Here is a 17,674-nt window from a genome sequence, read left to right on the forward strand (position 1 = left end):
TTCCACTGTGAAGACCGAAGCAAAATAATTGTTTAAGGTCTCAGCCATTTCCACATTTCCCATTATTAAATCCCCATTCTCATCTTCTAAGGGACCAACATTTACTTTAGTCACTCTTTTCCGTTTTATATATCTGTAAAAGCTTTTACTATCCGTTTTTATGTTTTGCGCAAGTTTACCTTCGTAATCTATCTTTCCTTTCTTTATTGCTTTCTTAGTCATTCTTTGCTGTCGTTTAAAATTTTCCCAATCCTCTAGTTTCCCACTAAACTTGGCCACTTTATATGCATTGGTTTTTAATTTGATACTCTCCTTTATTTCCTTGGTTATCCACGGCTGGTTATCCCTTCTCTTACCGCCCTTCTTTTTCACTGGAATATATTTTTGTTGAGCACTATGAAAGAGCTCCTTAAAAGTCCTCCACTGTTCCTCAATTGTGCCACCATTTAGTCTGTGTTTCCAGTCTACTTTAGCCAACTCTGCCCTCATCCCACTGTAGTCCCCTTTGTTTAACATAGTATGCTCATTTGAGACACTACTTCCTCACCCTCAATCTGTATTACAAATTCAACCATACTGTGATCACTCATTCCGAGAGGATCTTTTACTTGGAGATCGTTTATTATTCCTGTCTCATTACACAGGACCAGATCTAAGATAGCTTGCTCCCTTGTAGGTTCTGTAACATACTGTTCAAAGAAACAATCCCGTATGCATTCTCTGAATTCCTCCTCCAGGCTACCCCGTGCGATTTGATTTGACCAATCGATATGTAGGTTAAAATTCCCCATGATTACTGCCGTTCCTTTTTCACATGCCTCCATTATTCCCTTGATTATTGCCCGTCCCACCGTGAAGTTATTATTTGGGGGCCTATAAATTACGCCCACCAGTGACTTTTTCCCCTTACTATCTCTAATCTCCACCCACAATGATTCAACATTTTGTTCATTGGAGCCAATATCGTCTCTCACAACTGCCCTGATATCATCCTTTATTAACAGAGCTACCCCACCTTCTTTCCCTTCTTGTCTATCTTTCCAAATCATCAGAAAGCCCTGTATGTTTAATTCCCAGTCTTGGCCACCCTGCAACCACGTTTCTGTAATGGCCACCAAATCATACCCATTTGTAATGATTTGTGCCGTCAACTCATTTACTTTATTTCGAATGCTGCGTGCGTTTAGGTAGAGTGTTTTAATACTAGTTTTTAAACCATGATTTTTAGTTTTGAGCCCTCCTGCAGCCCCTTTATATTCAGTGGCCCTTTTTGTTTTTTGCCTTGGGTTTCTCTGCCCTCTACTTTTACTCATCTCCTTTCTGTCTTTTGCTTTTGTCTCCTTTTTGTTTCCCTCTGTCTCCCTGCATTGGTTCCCAACCCCCTGCCACATTAGTTTAACTCCTCCCCAACAGCACTAGCAAACACTCCCCCTCGGACATTGGTTCCGGTCCTGCCTGGATGCAGACCGTCCGGTTTGTACTGGTCCCACCTCCCCCAGAACCGGTTCCAATGCCCCAGGAATTTGAATCCCTCTCTGCTGCACCACTGCTCAAGCCACGTATTCATCTGAGCTATCCTGCAATTCCTACTCTGACTAGCACGTGGCACTGGTAGCAATCCTGAGATTACTACTTTTGAGGTCCAACGTTTTAATTTAGCTCCTAGCTCCTTAAATTCGTCTCGTAGGACCTCATCCTTTTTTTACCTATATCGTTGGTACCAATGTGCACCACGACAACTGGCTGTTCACCCTCCCTTTTCAGAGTGTCCTGCACCCGCTCCGAGACATCCATGACCCTTGCACCAGGGAGGCAACATACAATCCTGGAGTCTCAGTTGCGGCCGCAGAAACGCCTATCTATTCCCCTTACAATCGAATCCCCTGTCACTATCGCTCTCCCACTCTTTTTCCTGCCCTCCTGTGCAACAGAGCCAGCCACGGTGCCATGAACTTGGCTGCTGCTGCCCTCCCCTGATAAGTCATTCCCCTCAACAGTACTCAAAACGGTGTATCTGTTTTGCAGGGGGATGACCACAGGGGACCCCTGCACTACCTTCCTTGCACTGCTCTTCCTGCTGGTCTTCCATTCCCTAGCTGTCTGTGGACCCTTCACCTGCGGTAAGACCAACTCGCTACACGTGCTACTTACGTCATTCTCAGCATCGTGGATGCTCCAGAGTGAATCCACCCTCAGCTCCAACTCCGCAACGTGGTCTGTCAGGAGCTGGAGGCGGATACACTTCCCGCACACGTAGTCGTCAGGGACACCGGAATTGTCCCTGAGTTCCCACATGGTACAGGAGGAGCATATCACGTGACCGAGCTCTCCTGACATGACTTAACCCTTAGATACACTTAAATTGGCAACAACAATGCTAAAGTTTACTCACTGATATAGAAGAGAAAAAAGAAAAACTACTCACCAATCACCAGCCAATCACTTACCGCCTTGGCTGTCACGTCACCTTTCTGTTTCTTTCTACTTCTTTTTTGCCTTCTCCCTGTAACTGCACCGGCACGCCTTTTATAGGCCTCACGCCTCAGCGACGCACCTCCTCAACGCTGCTCCCGACTCAGCGACGCACCTCCTCAACGCTGCTCCCGACTGCCGCCGTGTTGGACCTTTATTAGCTGAGGCACAGAATACAAGCGTGGGGGGGGCTTGTGCTTAAACTGTATAAAACACTAGTTAGGCCACAGCTAGAGTACTGTGTGCAGTTCTGTCACAGCATTACAGAGGTGGTTTATGAGGACGTTGTCTGGACTGGAGAATTTTAGCTATGAGGAAAGATTGGATAGGCTGGGTTTGTTTTCTTTGGAAGAGAGGAGGCTGAGGGAAGACATTATTGAGGTGTATAAAATTATGAGGGGCCTAGATAGGGTGGATAGGAAGGACCTGTTTCCCTTCGCAGATTTAAAGTAATTAGAGGGAGGTATGGAGGAGATATGTGGTGAATCTTTTTCACCCAGAGGGTAGTGGGGGTCTGGAACTCATTGCATGAAAGGGTGATAGAGGCACAAACCCTCACCACAGGGCTACGGATCAAGAGCTGGAAAGTGGGATTAGGCTGGATAGCTCTTTGTCGGCCGGTGCGGACATTATGTGCCGAAATGGCCTCCTTCCGTGCTATAAATCTCTATGATTCTATGATTCTGTGCTGCATATCCTAAGTAATCCGATATAATCCTATTTTAACAAGAAAGAACAAAGCAAATAACAGACTGCAGAAAAATATTCCGTTTTGTCTTACCAGAGGGTTTTAGATTTTTGGGGGAGGGATTGTTTTTTTTTATTTGATTCTTGGCAAAATCTTTGAAAATATGCTTTTTCAAGAAGGTACAATAACTCTGGGGAGTGGGGGAGGGGTTGGGGGCTTTCCTCTCAATATTTCAAGTCATAACTGATTGAAACCTCTTATCACGGCCAGATGTATAGCTGATCTCTGGGGGGTGCAGTGCATCCAGTACTGAAAGGGGAAGGTTAATTCGGGAAAACATCGGGACTTCCCTTGCCTGAGCATGGGGAAATTAACCATGGGTTATCACCATTGTTTCACTAAAGGCGTAGCAGCGAGGGTGTGACAGTTCTCTGCCTCTCATTTCCTCTCTGCCAGCGTTCCACTCTCGTCTTTCCATCACAACCCTGGACACTCTCTCCACCTTCAAATTCCTCCCCCAAAACCGAACTCTTCGGCCGTGATCTCCTCCCATTACTCACCAGCTGTTTTTGCCTGCACAATGGAAATTTTCATTAAAAACTCGGTTGAAGGCTGCGGTCATCATCATGGACAGTCCCTCGAAATAGAGGAAGACTTGCTTCCACTCCAAAAGTGAGTTCTCAGGTGGCTGTACAGTCCAATACGGGAATTACAGTCCCTGTCACAGGTGGGGCAGACAGTCATTGAAGGAAAGGGTGGGTGGGACTGGTTTGCCGCACGCTCCTTCCGCTGTAAGCGCTTGATTTCTGCATGCTCTCGGCAACGAGACCCGAGGTGCTCAGCGCCCTCCCAGAAGCTCTTCCCCCACTTTAGGCAGTTTTGTGCCAGGGATTCCCAGGTGCCGGTGGGAATGCTGCACTTTATCAAGGAGGCCTTGAGGGTGTCCTTGAAACGTTTCCTCTGCCCACCTGGGGCTCGCTTGCCGGGTAGGAGTTCCGAGTAGAGCGTTTGCTTTGGGAGTCTTGTGTCCGACATGCGAACGATGTGGCCCGCCCAACGGAGCTGGTCGAGGGTGGTCAGTGCTTGGATGCTGGGGATGTTGGCCTGGTCGAGGACGATAATGTTGGCGCGCCTCTCCTCCCAGGGGATTTGCAAGATCTTGCGGAGACATCGCTGGTGGTATTTCTCCAGCGACTTGAGGTGTCTACTGTAGATGGTTCATGTCTCTGAGCCATACAGCAGGGCAGGTATTATTACAGACCTGTAGACCATGAGCTTGGTGGCAGATTTGAGGGCCAGGTCTTCAAACAATCTTTTCCTCAGGTGGCCGAAGGCTACGCTGGTGCACTGGAGGTGGTGCTGAACCTCGTCATCGATGTCTGCTCTTGCTGATAATAATCTCCCGAGGTATGGAAAGTGGCCCACGCTGTCCAGGGCCGCGCCGGGGGACTGCCTGAGGAGAAGAAGAAGACATCTCAGCAGGAATTCTTCTTCTCATTCTCTTTCCCAGCTGGGAAATAAAAAGCAGATCTTTCACAGAAACATCAGCCTGAAACTGCTGGTCATTCAATGACAAAGCACGGATTATCCATTTACCATCAAAGGTAACGCTGGCAATCCAGTGCCAATAAAATATTATTTCCCCTCCGCCTCCCTTATCAGAGTCCCTCTTAAAATTCCCATTTTCTGCTCTTTTTTTACGCAGCGAGTTGTTGTGATCTGGAACGCACTGCCTGAAAGGGGATGGAAGCAGATTCAGTGCCAACAATCCAAAGGGAATTGGGTAAAAGTTGAAAAGAAAGAAAGAATTGCATTTATATAGCACCTTTCACAACCACCGGATGTCTCAAAGCGCTTTGCAGCCAATTAAGTACTTTTGGAGTGTAATCACTGTTGTAATGTGGGAAACGCAGCAGTCACCTTGTGCACAGCAAGCCCCTACAAACAGCAATGTGATAATGACCAGATAAACTGTTTTTGTTATGTTGATTGAGGGATAAATATTGGCCCCAGGGATAACTGCCCTGCTCTTTTTCGAAATAGTGCTACGGGATCTTTGACATCCACCTGAGAGAGCAGACGGGGCCTCAGTTTAAAGTCTCATCTGAAAGATGGCACCTCCGACAGTGCAGTGCTCTTTCAGCACTGCAGTGGGAGTGTCAGCCTGGAGCGGGACTTAAATCCACAACCTTCTGACTCCGAGGCAAGTGTGCTACCCGCTGAGCTACGGCTGACACTGACTTGAAGGGTGGACATTTTCAGGGCTATGGGGAAAGAGCAGCGGGGAGTGGGAATGCTTTTTCAAAGAGCATGTACAGGCACGGTGGGCGGAGTGCTGTGCTATGATTCTATGAATTACCTTTGTTCCCAACAAAGGTGGTGGGAAGGGGGATGGTTTAACTTTTTTTCAATGATTAACTGTTTGAGTCAGGTTGCAATTTTTATTGCACCGGGCGTTTTAATGGTTCTTTGATTCTGTCCGTCATAAATTACAAAACAAAAAAACGGCTGGCCTGGGTATTAGGGTAATCACGGAGGGAATAAAGGAACAGCAAATGTTCCCATGGTTGACACCTCTGCCTAAATCCAGCAATGGAGTGGTGGGACATGAGGGGAGCGAGCAGTCAGATCTGGGTGTCCTGTGGTGTTGGTCTTTGCAGTGACTTTGGAGTCTCATGGATTGAAAATCATCAGTGTACATATCTCTCTCTCTCTGTCTCTCTCACTCTGTCTCTCCCTCCCTCTCTCTGTCCTCCTCTCTCGCTCTCTCTCTGTCTCCCTTTCACTCTCTGTCTCTCTCACTCTGTCTCTCCCTGCCTCTCTCACTCTGTCTCTCCCTGCCTCTCTCTCTCTCTGTTCCCCTCTCTCGCTCTCCCTCTGTCTCCCTTTCACTCTCTGTCGCCCCCCCCCCTTTCGCTCTCTCTCTCTCTGTCGCCCTCTCACTCTCTCTCTCTGTCTTGTCTCTCTTTCAGTCTCTTTCTCTCTATCTCTGACTCTCTCTGATTCAATCTCCCTGTCTCACTTTCTTTCTCTGTCTGTCTGTCTGTCTGTCTCTCTCTCTCTATCTGTATCTGTCTTTCTGCCTCTGTGTGTCACTCTATGTCGCTCTCTGTGTCCGTGTCTCTCTCTGTTTCTCTCTGTCTCTCTCTCTCTGTTTGTCTCTCTCTCTCTGCTTGTCTCTGATCTCTCTCTGTTTCTCTCTGTCTCTTGTGTCGCTCTGTCTCTCGTTTTTCTCTCTCTGTCTTTGTATCTGTGTCTCTCTCTGTCTCTGCAGTCTCTCTGTGTCTCACTCTCTCTCCCTGTCTCTGTAGTCTCTGTCTGTCTCTCTCTCTCTCTGTCTCCCTCTCTTTGTCTCTGTCTCTCTCTCTCCCTGTCTCTCTCTCTTTGTCTCTGTCTACTCTCTCTCCCTGTCGTTCTCTCTCTGTCGCTCTCTCTCTCTCTGTGCGTGTCTCTCTATCTCTATCTCTCTCTCCCTAATTCTGTCTTCTTCTCTGTCTCTGTCTGTCTCTCTCTCTCGCCGTCTCTGTCTCTTTCTCTCTCTGTGCGTGTCTCTCTATCTCTGTCTCTCTCCCTGATTCTGTCTTTCTCTGTCCGTCTCTCTCCCTCTCTCTCTCGGTCTCTGCCTCTCTCTCCCCCCTTTCTCTGTCTCTCCATGTCTGTGTGTGTGTCTCTGACTCTGTCTCTCTCAGTCTGTCTCTCTGTCTTTTGTCTCACTCACACTTTCACACTCGGCCAACTTAAAAGTTTGACGCTGCAGTGATCGTTGTTTTTTTAACAAAAAGGCGCAGAGAAACGTGGATTCGTTGAAACGGCTCTCGGCGAATTGCGTTGGAGTTGGGGGTTTCGGTTCGAAGTTTTTCTTGTTCAGAACTCCCTCTTTTGAAACGTTACCCTCACCCACAGCTGTGTGCAGACTGAGACCAAGTGAAAAAGCTGATGTTTTTATGACAAAGCGAATGGTGTGGCTTCCCAGTAACACTGCGCTGACGACTCAATCGTACACCCAGGAGAGTTGCAAAAGCTGCCGAAATTCCCCCTTTGGTCCCCGCCGCCGATCCCAGTCTCCCACTGTTCCCATCGGGGCGCTTGTCCTTTGTTTCTGCGCCCTGGAAGGCAGTGGCGGTAAAAACAAGAATATTAACACATAAAAAGCAACTGGAAATCCCCACCGCTGTAATTTCCCCTTTGGAGGGCTTATATTTGAAGGTGGCACGGCTTGTGCAGAGCAGAATGAGACACAGCCCAGTGAGAGGCAGCATGGCTTTAAACCAACAACTCGAGAGGTGCTTGGTCTCATATTCTGTGGCGGTAACCGCTCTCTTCATCTGCTCCAATATTGCACTCGGCTTATACTTCCGCAAGTTCGGTTTTCAGGTAAGGGAATTCTGTCTCTGAATATACTCGACGTGGGAAGACTTGCTTGAGCTGTACAAAATGATGAGGTGCCTATATCTTCTCCTTTGGCAGTACTCCAGGAAGACTTGCTTCCACAGTAAAATGAGTTCTCAGGTGACTGATGAGCCCAATGCGGGGCCTACAGTCTGTGTCACAGGAGGGGCAGACGATGGTTGGAGGGACGGGTGGGTGAGGTGCTTGGGTTGTCGTGCGCTCCTTCCGCTGTTTGCGCTTGGCTTCTGCGTGCTCCCGGCGCAGAGGCTCGAGGTGCTCGCCGCCTTCCCGGATGCTCTTCCTCCACTTTGAGCGGTTTTGGGCCAGGGGTTCCCAGGTGCCGGTGGGGATGTTGCACTTTATCAGAGAGGCTTTGAGGGTGTCCTTGAAACGTTTCCTCTGCCCTCCTGGGGCTCGCTTGCCGTGTAGGAGTTCCGAGTAGCGCGCTTTCTTTGGGAGTCTCGTGTCGGACATGCGGAAAATGTGGCCCGCCCAACGGAGCTGGTCGAGTGTGCTCAGTGCTTCGATGCTGGGGATGTTGGCTTGAGCGAGAACACTGACGTTGTTCTCCCAGGGGATTTGCAGGATCTTGCGGAGGCATTGTTGGTGGTACTTCTCCAGTGCTTTGAGGTGCCTACTGTACATAGAGTGGATAGGAAGGTCCCATTTCTCTGGGTCAATAACTGGGGGGGTGGGGGGCATAGATTTAAATTGGTAGAAGGGGAGTTGAAAAAGAGAAAGAAGAAAGATTTGGATTTAGATAGTGCCTGTCACAACCACCTGATGTCTCAAAGCGCTTTGCAGCCAATGCAGTACTTTTGGAGTAAAAACCGAGAATGCTGGAAATTTCAGCGGGTCAGGCAGCATCTGTGGAGAGAGAAACAGAGTTAATGTTTCAGGTCGACGACCCTTTGTCAGAACTTACTTTTGAAGTGTAGCCACTGTTGTAATGTAGGTTACGTGGCAGCCAATTTATGCACAAGCAAGCTCTTGCAAACCGCAATGTGATAATAACCAGATAATCTATTTTTATTTTTGTTATGTTGATTGAGGGATAAATATTCGCCCCAGGACACTGGGGATAACTCCCCTGCTCTTCTTTGAAATAGTGCCATGAGATCTTTTACGTCCACCTGACAGGACCTCAGTTTAACGTCTCATCTGAAAGACGGCACCTCCGACAGTGCAGCGCTCCCTCAGCACTGCACTGGGAGTGTCAGCTTAGAGTTTTTGTGCTACAATTTCCTGGAATGTGATTTAGAACCCACAACTGTCTGACTCAGAGGCAAGTGTGCATCCTCTGAGCCACAGCTGACCCTGAGTTGAGGAGAACCTTTCTCACCCAGAGGGTGATGGGGGTCTGGAACTCACTGCCTGAAAGGGTGCTAGAGGCAGAAACCCTTATCATATTTGTAAAAAGTACTGGGATGTGCACGTGAAGTGCTGTAACCTATAAGGCGACGGACCAAGAGCTCAGAAGTGGGATTAGGCTGGATAGCTCTTTGTCGGCCGGTGCGGACACGATGGGTCGAATGGCCTCCTTCTGTGTCATAAATTGCTATGATTCAGTGCATTCGATAAGGTGCCACACAAAAGATTGTTACACAAGATAAGAGCTCACAGGCTTTGGGGGTAATATATTAGCATGGATAGGCGATTGGTTTCTGTCCTTAAACCAGAGAGTAGGGATAAACGGGTCTTTTTCAGGTTGGTAGGCTGTAACTAGTGGGCTGCCGCAAGGATCAGTGCTGGGGCCTCAACTATTTACAATCTATATTAATGACCTAGATGAAGGGACTGAGTGTAATGTATCCAAGTTTGCTGATGATACAAAGCTAGGTGGGACAGTAAGCTGTGAGGAGAACACAAAGTGTCTGCAAAGGGATATAGACAGACTAAGTGAGTGGGCAGTAAGGTGGCAGATGGTGTATAATGTAGGGAAATATGAGGTTGTTCACTTTGGTACATAAGAACATAAGAATTTGGAACAGGAGTAGGCCATCTAGCCCCTCGAGCCTGCTCCGCCATTCAACAAGATCATGGCTGATCTGGCCGTGGACTCAGCTCCACTTAGCCGCCCGCTCCCCGTGACCCTTAATTCCCTTATTGGTTAAAAATCTATCTATCTGTGACTAGAATACATTCAATGAGCTAGCCTCAACTGCTTCCTTGGGCAGAGAATTCCACAGATTCACAACCCTCTGGGAGAAGAAATTCCTTCTCAACTCGGTTTTAAATTGGCTCCCCCGTATTTTGAGGCTGTGCCCCCTCGTTCTAGTCTCCCCGACCAGTGGAAACAACCTCTCTGCCTCTATCTTGTCTATCTCTTTCATTATTTTAAATGTTTCTATTAGATCAGCCCTCATCCTTCTGAACTCCAACGATTAAAGACCCAGTCTACTCAATCTATCATCATAAGGTAACCCCCTCATCTCCGGAATCAGCCTAGTGAATCGTCTCTGTACCCCCTCCAAAGCCAGTATATCCTTCCTTAAGTAAGGTGACCAAAACTGCACGCAGTACTCCAGGTGCGGCCTCACCAATACCCTGTACAGTTGCAGCAGGACCTCCCTGCTTTTGTACTCCATCCCTCTCGCAATGAAGGCCAACATTCCATTCGCCTTCCTGATTACCTGCTGCACCTGCACACTGCAAAGCAGGAAGCATAGAAAAAACAGAATATTTTTTAGATGGTGAGAAATTATTAAATGTTGCTGCTCAGAGAAATTTTGGAGTCCTTGTGCAAGAAACACAGAGAATTAGCATGTGGGTACAGCAAGCAATGAGGAAGGCAAATGGCACGTTGTCCTTTATTGCAAGGGGTTTGGAGAATAGAGTAAGAAAGCCTTGCTACAATTGTACAGGGCCCTGGTGAGACCACACCTGGAGTACTGTGCCTAGTTTTTATCTCCTTATCTGAGAAAGGATATACTTGCCTTAGAGGGAGAGCAACGAACGTTCACTACATTGATTCCTGGGATGAGAGGGTTGACCTATGAGCAAAGAAATGGAGTAGAATGGGCCTGTACACCTGGAGTTTAGAAGAATGAGAGGTGATCTCATTGAAACATATAACATTCTAAGAGGGCTTGACAGGCTAGATGCTGAGAGGTTGTTTTCCCTGGCTGGAAAGTACATAACTAGGGAGCATGGTCTCAGGATAAGGAGTCACCCATTTAAGACTGAGTTGAGAAGAAATCTCTTCACTCGGAGGGTGAATCTTTGGAATTCTCTGCCCCAGAGGGCCATGGATGCTCAGTCATTAAGTATATTCAAGAATACGATCGATAGATTTTTCGACTCTAGGGGAATCAAGGGATAAGGGGACAGTGCAGGAAAGTGGAGTTGAGGTAGATGCGCCCTACTGCTGCTCCTAATTCTTATGTTTACATAAGAACATAAGAAATAGGAGCAGGAGTAGTCCATACGGCCCCTCAAGCCTGCTCCGCCATTCAATAAGATCATGGCTGATCCGATCATGGAATCAGCTCAACTTCCCTGCCCACTCCCCATAACCCCTTATTTCCTTATTGTTTAAGGAACTGTTTATTTCTGTCTTAAACTTATTCAGTGTCCCAGCTTCCACAGCTCTCTGAGGCAGAAAATTCCACAGATCCACAACCCTCTGAGAGAAGAAATTTCTCCTCATCTCCGTTTTAAATGGCCGGCCCCTTATTCAAAGATCATGCCCTCTAGTTCTAGTCTTCCCCTACGAAACGAATTTAAGGAGCTAGGAGCTAAATTAAAAAGTAGGACCTCAAAAGTAGTAATCTCGGGATTGCTACCAGTGCCACGTGATAGTCAGAGTAGGAATCGCAGGATAGCGCAGATGAATACGTGGCTTGAGCAGTGGTGCAGCAGGGAGGGATTCAAATTCCTGGGGCATTGGGACCGGTTCTGGGGGAGGTGGGACCAGTACAAACCGGATGGTCTGCACCTGGGCAGGACCGGAACCAATGTCCTAGGGGGAGTGTTTGCTAGTGCTGTTGGGGAGGATTTAAACTAATATGGCAGGGGGATGGGAACCAATGCAGGGAGACAGAGGGAAACAAAAAGGAGGCAAAAGCAAAAGACAGAAAGGAGATGAGGAAATGTGGAGGGCGGAGAAACCCAAGGCAAAGAACAAAAAGGGCCACTGTACAGCAAAATTCTAAAAGGACAAAGGGTGTTAAAAAAACAAGCCTGAAGGCTTTGTGTCTTAATGCAAGGAGTATCCGCAATAAGGTGGATGAATTAATTGTGCAAATAGATGTTAATAAATATGATGTGATTGGGATAACGGAGACGTGGCTCCAGGATGATCAGGGCTGGGAACTCAACATTCAGGGGTATTCAACATTCAGGAAGGATAGAATAAAAGGAAAAGGAGGTGGGGTAGCATTGTTGGTTAAAGAGGAGATTAATGCAATAGTTAGGAAAGACATTAGCTTGGATGATGTGGAATCTATATGGGTAGAGCTGCAGAACACCAAAGGGCAAAAAACATTAGTAGGAGTTGTGTACAGACCTCCAAACAGTAATAGGGATGTTGGGGAGGGCATCAAACAGGAAATTAGGGGTGCATGCAATAAAGGTGTAGCAGTTATAATGGGTGACTTTAATATGCACATAGATTGGGCTAGCCAAACTGGAAGCAATACGGTGGAGGAGGATTTCCTGGAGTGCATAAGGGAAGGTTTTCTAGACCAATATGTTGAGGAACCAACTAGGGGGGAGGCCATCTTAGACTGGGTGTTGTGTAATGAGAGAGGATTAATTAGCAATCTCATTGTGCGAGGCCCCTTGGGGAAGAGTGACCATAATATGGTGGAATTCTGCATTAGGATGGAGAATGAAACAGTAAATTCAGAGACCATGGTCCAGAACTTAAAGAAGGGTAACTTTGAAGGTATGAGGCGTGAATTGGCTAGGATAGATTGGCGAATGATACTTAGGGGGTTGACTGTGGATGGGCAATGGCAGACATTTAGAGACCGCATAGATGAATTACAACAATTGTACGTTCCTGTCTGGCGTAAAAATAAAAAAGGGAAGGTGGCTCAACCGTGGCTATCTAGGGAAATCAGGGACAGTATTAAAGCCAAGGAAGTGGCATACAAATTGGCCAGAAATAGCAGCGAACCTGGGGACTGGGAGAAATTTAGAACTCAGCAGAGGAGGACAAAGGGTTTGATTAGGGCAGGGAAAATGGAGTACGAGAAGAAGCTTGCAGGGAACATTAAGGTGGATTGCAAAAGTTTCTATAGATATGTAAAGAGAAAAAGGTTAGTAAAGACAAACGTAGGTCCCCTGCAGTCAGAATCAGGGGAAGTCATAACGGGGAACAAAGAAATGGCAGACTAATTGAACAAGTACTTTGGTTCGGTATTCACTAAGGAGGATACAAACAACCTTCCGGATATAAAAGGGGTCAGAGGGTCTAGTAAGAAGGGGGAACTGAGGGAAATCTTTATTAGTCGGGAAATTGTGTTGGGGAAATTGATGGGATTGAAGGCCGATAAATCCCCAGGACCTGATGGACTGCATCCTAGAGTACTTAAGGAGGTGGCCTTGGAAATAGCGGATGCATTGACAGTCATTTTCCAACATTCCATTGACTCTGGATCAGTTCCTATGGAGTTGAGGGTAGCCAATGTAACCCCACTTTTTAAAAAAAGAGAGAGAGAGAAAACAGGGAATTATAGACCGGTCAGCCTGACCTCAGTAGTGGGTAAAATGATGGAATCAATTATTAAGGATGTCATAGCAGTGCATCTGGAAAATGGTGACATGATAGGTCCAAGTCAGCATGGATTTGTGAAAGGGAAATCATGCTTGACAAATCTTCTGGAATTTTTTGAGGATGTTTCCAGTAAAGTGGACAAAGGAGAACCAGTTGATGTGGTATATTTGGACTTTCAGAAGGCTTTCGACAAGGTCCCACACAAGAGATTAATGTGCAAAGTTAAAGCACATGGGATTGGGGGTAGTGTGCTGACGTGGATTGAGAACTGGTTGTCAGACAGGAAGCAAAGAGTAGGAGTAAACGGGTACTTTTCAGAATGGCAGGCAGTGACTAGTGGGGTGTCGCAAGGTTCTGTGCTGGGGCCCCAGCTGTTTACATTGTACATTAATGATTTAGACGAGGGGATTAAATGTAGTATCTCCAAATTTGCGGATGACACTAAGTTGGGTGGCAGTGTGAGCTGCGAGGAGGATGCTATTAGGCTGCAGAGTGACTTGGATAGGTTAGGTGAGTGGGCAAATGCATGGCAGATGAAGTATAATGTGGATAAATGTGAGGTTATCCACTTTGGTGGTAAAAACAGAGAGACAGACTATTATCTGAATGGTGACAGATTAGGAAAAGGGAAGGTGCAACGAGACCTGGGTGTCAGTCATTGAAGGTTAGCATGCAGGTACAGCAGGCGGTTAAGAAAGCAAATGGCATGTTGGCCTTCATAGCGAGGGGATTTGAATACAGGGACAGGGAGGTGTTGCTACAGTTGTACAGGGCCTTGGTGAGGCCACACCTGGAGTATTGTGTACAGTTTTGGTCTCCTAACTTGAGGAAGGACATTCTTGCTATTGAGGGAGTGCAGCGAAGATTCACCAGACTGATTCCCGGGATGGTGGGACTGACCTATCAAGAAAGACTGGATCAACTGGGCTTGTATTCACTGGAGTTCAGAAGAATGAGAGGGGACCTCATAGAAACGTTTAAGATTCTGACGGGTTTAGACAGGTTAGATGCAGGAAGAATGTTCCCAATGTTGGGGAAGTCCAGAACCAGGGGTCACAGTCTGAGGATAAGGGGTAAGCCATTTAGGACCGAGATGAGGAGAAACTTCTTCACCCAGAGAGTGGTGAACCTGTGGAATTCTCTACCACAGAAAGTAGTTGAGGCCAATTCACTAAATATATTCAAAAGGGAGTTAGATGAAGTCCTTACTACTCGGGGGATCAAGGGTTATGGCGAGAAAGCAGGAAGGGGGTACTGAAGTTTCATGTTCAGCCATGAACTCATTGAATGGCGGTGCAGGCTAGAAGGGCTGAATGGCCTGCTCCTGCACCTATTTTCTATGTTTCTTGAAACATCCTCTTTGCATCCACCTTGTCAAGCCCCCTCATAATCTTATACATTTCGATAAAATTACATCTCATTCTTCTGAATTCCAATGAGTGGAGGCCCAACCTACTCAACCTAACCTCAAATGTCAACGCCCTCATCTCCGGAATCAACCTAGTGAATCTTTCTCTGAACTGCCTCTAAAGCAAGTATATTCTTTCATAAATACGGAAACCAAAACTGCATGCAGTATTCCAGGTGTGGCCTCACCAATACCTTGTATAGCTGTAGCAAGACTTCCCTGCTTTTGTACTCCATCCACTTGGCAATAAAGGCCAAGATTCCATTGGCCTTCCTGATCACTTGCTATACCTGCATACTAACCTTTTGTGTTTCATGCACAAGGACCCCCAGGTCCCGCTGTAAACATAGAAACATAGAAAATAGGTGCAGGAGCAGGCCATTCGGCCTTCGAGCCTCGCTGATCATGCAACTTCAGTATTCCACCCCTGCCTTCTCTCCATTCCCCCGATCCCTTTAGCCGTAAGGCCACATCTAACTCCCTTTTGAATATGTCCAACGAACTGGACTCCACAACTTTCTGTGGCAGAGAATTCCACAGGTTCACAACTCTGTGAAAAGGTTTCCCCTCATCTCGATCCTAAATGGCCTACCTCTTATCCTTAGGCTGTGACCCATGGTTCTGGGCTTCCCCAATATCGGGAACATTCTTCCTGCATCTAACTTGTCCAGTCCCGTCAGAATTTGATACGTTTTTATGAGATCCCCTCTCATTCTTCTAAATTCCAGTGAGTATAAGCCTAGCCGATCCAGTCTTTCCTCATATGTCAGTCCTGCCATCCCGGGAATCAGTCTGGTGACCTTCGCTGCACTCCCTTAATAGCAAGGATGTCCTTCCTCAGATTAGGAACTGAACACAATACTCAAGCTGTACAATTGCAGCAAGACCTCCCTGCTCCTATACTCAAATCCCCTTGCTATGAAGGCCAGCATGCCATTTGCTTTTTTTACTGCCTGCTGTGCCTGCATGCCTACCTTCAGTGACTTCTGACACCCAGGTCTCGTTGCACCTCCCCTTTTCCTAATCTGTCACCATTCAGATAGTAATCTGCCTTCCTGTTTTTGCCACCAAAATGGATAACCTCACATTTATCCACATTGTACTGCATCTGCCATGCATTTGCCCACTCACCTAACCTGTCCAAGTCCCCCTGCAGCCTCTTAGCATCCTCCTCACAGCACACACTGCCACCCAGCTTAATGTCATCTGCAAACTTGGAGATATTACATTCAATTCCTTCGTCTAAATCATTAATGTATATTGCAAATAGCTGTACTGCAGCACTTTGCAATCTTTCTCCATTTAAATAATAACTCGCTCTTCGATGTTCTTACATTAATACAATTTGTATCAGGAGAGAGGGAGGGAGTACTGCTCCTCCAACAGCACAGGGTCCCCTCAGTACTGCCCCTCTGACATCGCAGCGCTCTCTCAGTACTGCCCCTCCAACAGTGCAGCGCTCCCTCAGTACTGCCCCTCCGACGGTGCAGCGCTCCCTCAGTATTGTCCCTCCGACGGTGCAGCGCTCCCTCAGTACTGCCCCTCCGACGGTGCAGCACTCCCTCAGTACTGACCCTCCGACAGTGCAACACTTCCTCAGTACTGTTCCTCGACAATGCAACGCTCCCTCCGTACTTCTCCTCCAACATCGTCCTCAGTACTGGCCCTCCGACAGTGCAGCGCTCCCTCAGTATTTCCCCTCCAACAGTGCAGCATCCCTCAGTACTGCCCCTCCAACAGTGCAGCGCCCCCTCAATACTGACCCTCCGACAATGCAGCACCCCCTCAGTACTGACTCTCCGACAGTGCAGCACCCCCTCAGTACTGCTCCTCCGACAATAGTACTGCCCCTAGGATAATGCAGCGCTCCCTCAGTACTGACCCTCCGACAGTGCAGCACCCCCTCAGTAATGCCCCTCCGACAATGCAGCACCCCCTCAGTACTGCCCCTCCGACAATGCAGGACTACCATAGTACTGCCCTTAGGATAATGCAGTGCTCCTTCAGTACTGCCCCACCAACAGCGCAGTGCAGGCGGGAGAGATTGCAGGAAATAGTCATTGGGGATGGCGGGGGAAGGAAATCTGCCGTCCTTACCTGGTCTGGCCTATATGTGACTCCAGACCCACAGCAATGTGGTTGACTCTTAATTGCCCTCTAAATGGCCTAGCAAGCTACTCAGTTGTGCACAACCGCTACAAAAAACAGTAAGAATAAAACCGGACAGACCACCTGGCATTGACCTCGGCACCAGCTACGGACAGGACAACGGCACACCCAGCCCAGTCGACCCTGCAAAGTCCTTCTCATCAACATCTGGGGACGTACCAAAATTGGGAGAGCTGTCCCACAGACTAGTCAAGTAATAGCCTGACATAGTCATACTGACAGAATCATTTCAGCCAATGTCCCAGACTCCTCCATCACCATCCCTGGGTATATCCTGTCCCACCAGCAGGACAGACCCACCAGAAGTGGCGGCACATGGTATAGTCAGGAGGGAGTGGCCCTGGGATACACAACATTGACTCCGGACACAATGAAGTCTCATGGTTTCTGGTCAAGCATGGGCAAGGAAATCTCCTGCTGATTACCACCTACCGACCTCCCTTAGCTGATGAATCAGTACTCCTCCATGTTGACCACCAATTGGAAGAAGCACAGAGTAGCAACGGCACAGAATGCTCTCTGGATGGGGGACTTCAATGTCCATCATCAAGAGTGGCTCAGTAGCACCATTACTGACCAAGCTGGCCGAGTCCTGAAGGACATATCTGCCAGACTGGACCTGCAGCAGATGGTGAAAGAACCAACACGAGGAAAAAACCTACTTGACTTCGTCCTCAACAATCTACCCATCGCAAATGCATTTCTCCATGACAGCATTGGTAGCAGTGACCACCGCATAGCTATTGTGGAGACAAAGTCCTATCTTCACACTGAGAACACAATCCGTTGTGTTGTGTGCCACTACCACCATGCTAAATGGGATACA

General features: G+C 47.6%; 1 protein-coding gene across 1 annotated transcript in view; it reads left to right on the top strand.

The window, feature by feature from the left end:
• Positions 1–7,417: 7,417 nt before the first annotated feature.
• The window catches only part of LOC139230656 (tumor necrosis factor ligand superfamily member 15-like), a 28,912-nt gene continuing 18,655 nt past the window's right edge, over positions 7,418–17,674 (top strand). Inside the window, exon 1 of the mRNA XM_070862464.1 lies at positions 7,418–7,534. Within this exon, the coding sequence (XP_070718565.1) occupies positions 7,418–7,534 (117 nt within the window). The remainder of the gene's footprint in view (positions 7,535–17,674) is intronic.

Source organism: Pristiophorus japonicus, chromosome 19 (assembly GCF_044704955.1).
Source record: "Pristiophorus japonicus isolate sPriJap1 chromosome 19, sPriJap1.hap1, whole genome shotgun sequence".
In the NCBI taxonomy this organism is placed as follows: domain Eukaryota; kingdom Metazoa; phylum Chordata; class Chondrichthyes; family Pristiophoridae; genus Pristiophorus; species Pristiophorus japonicus.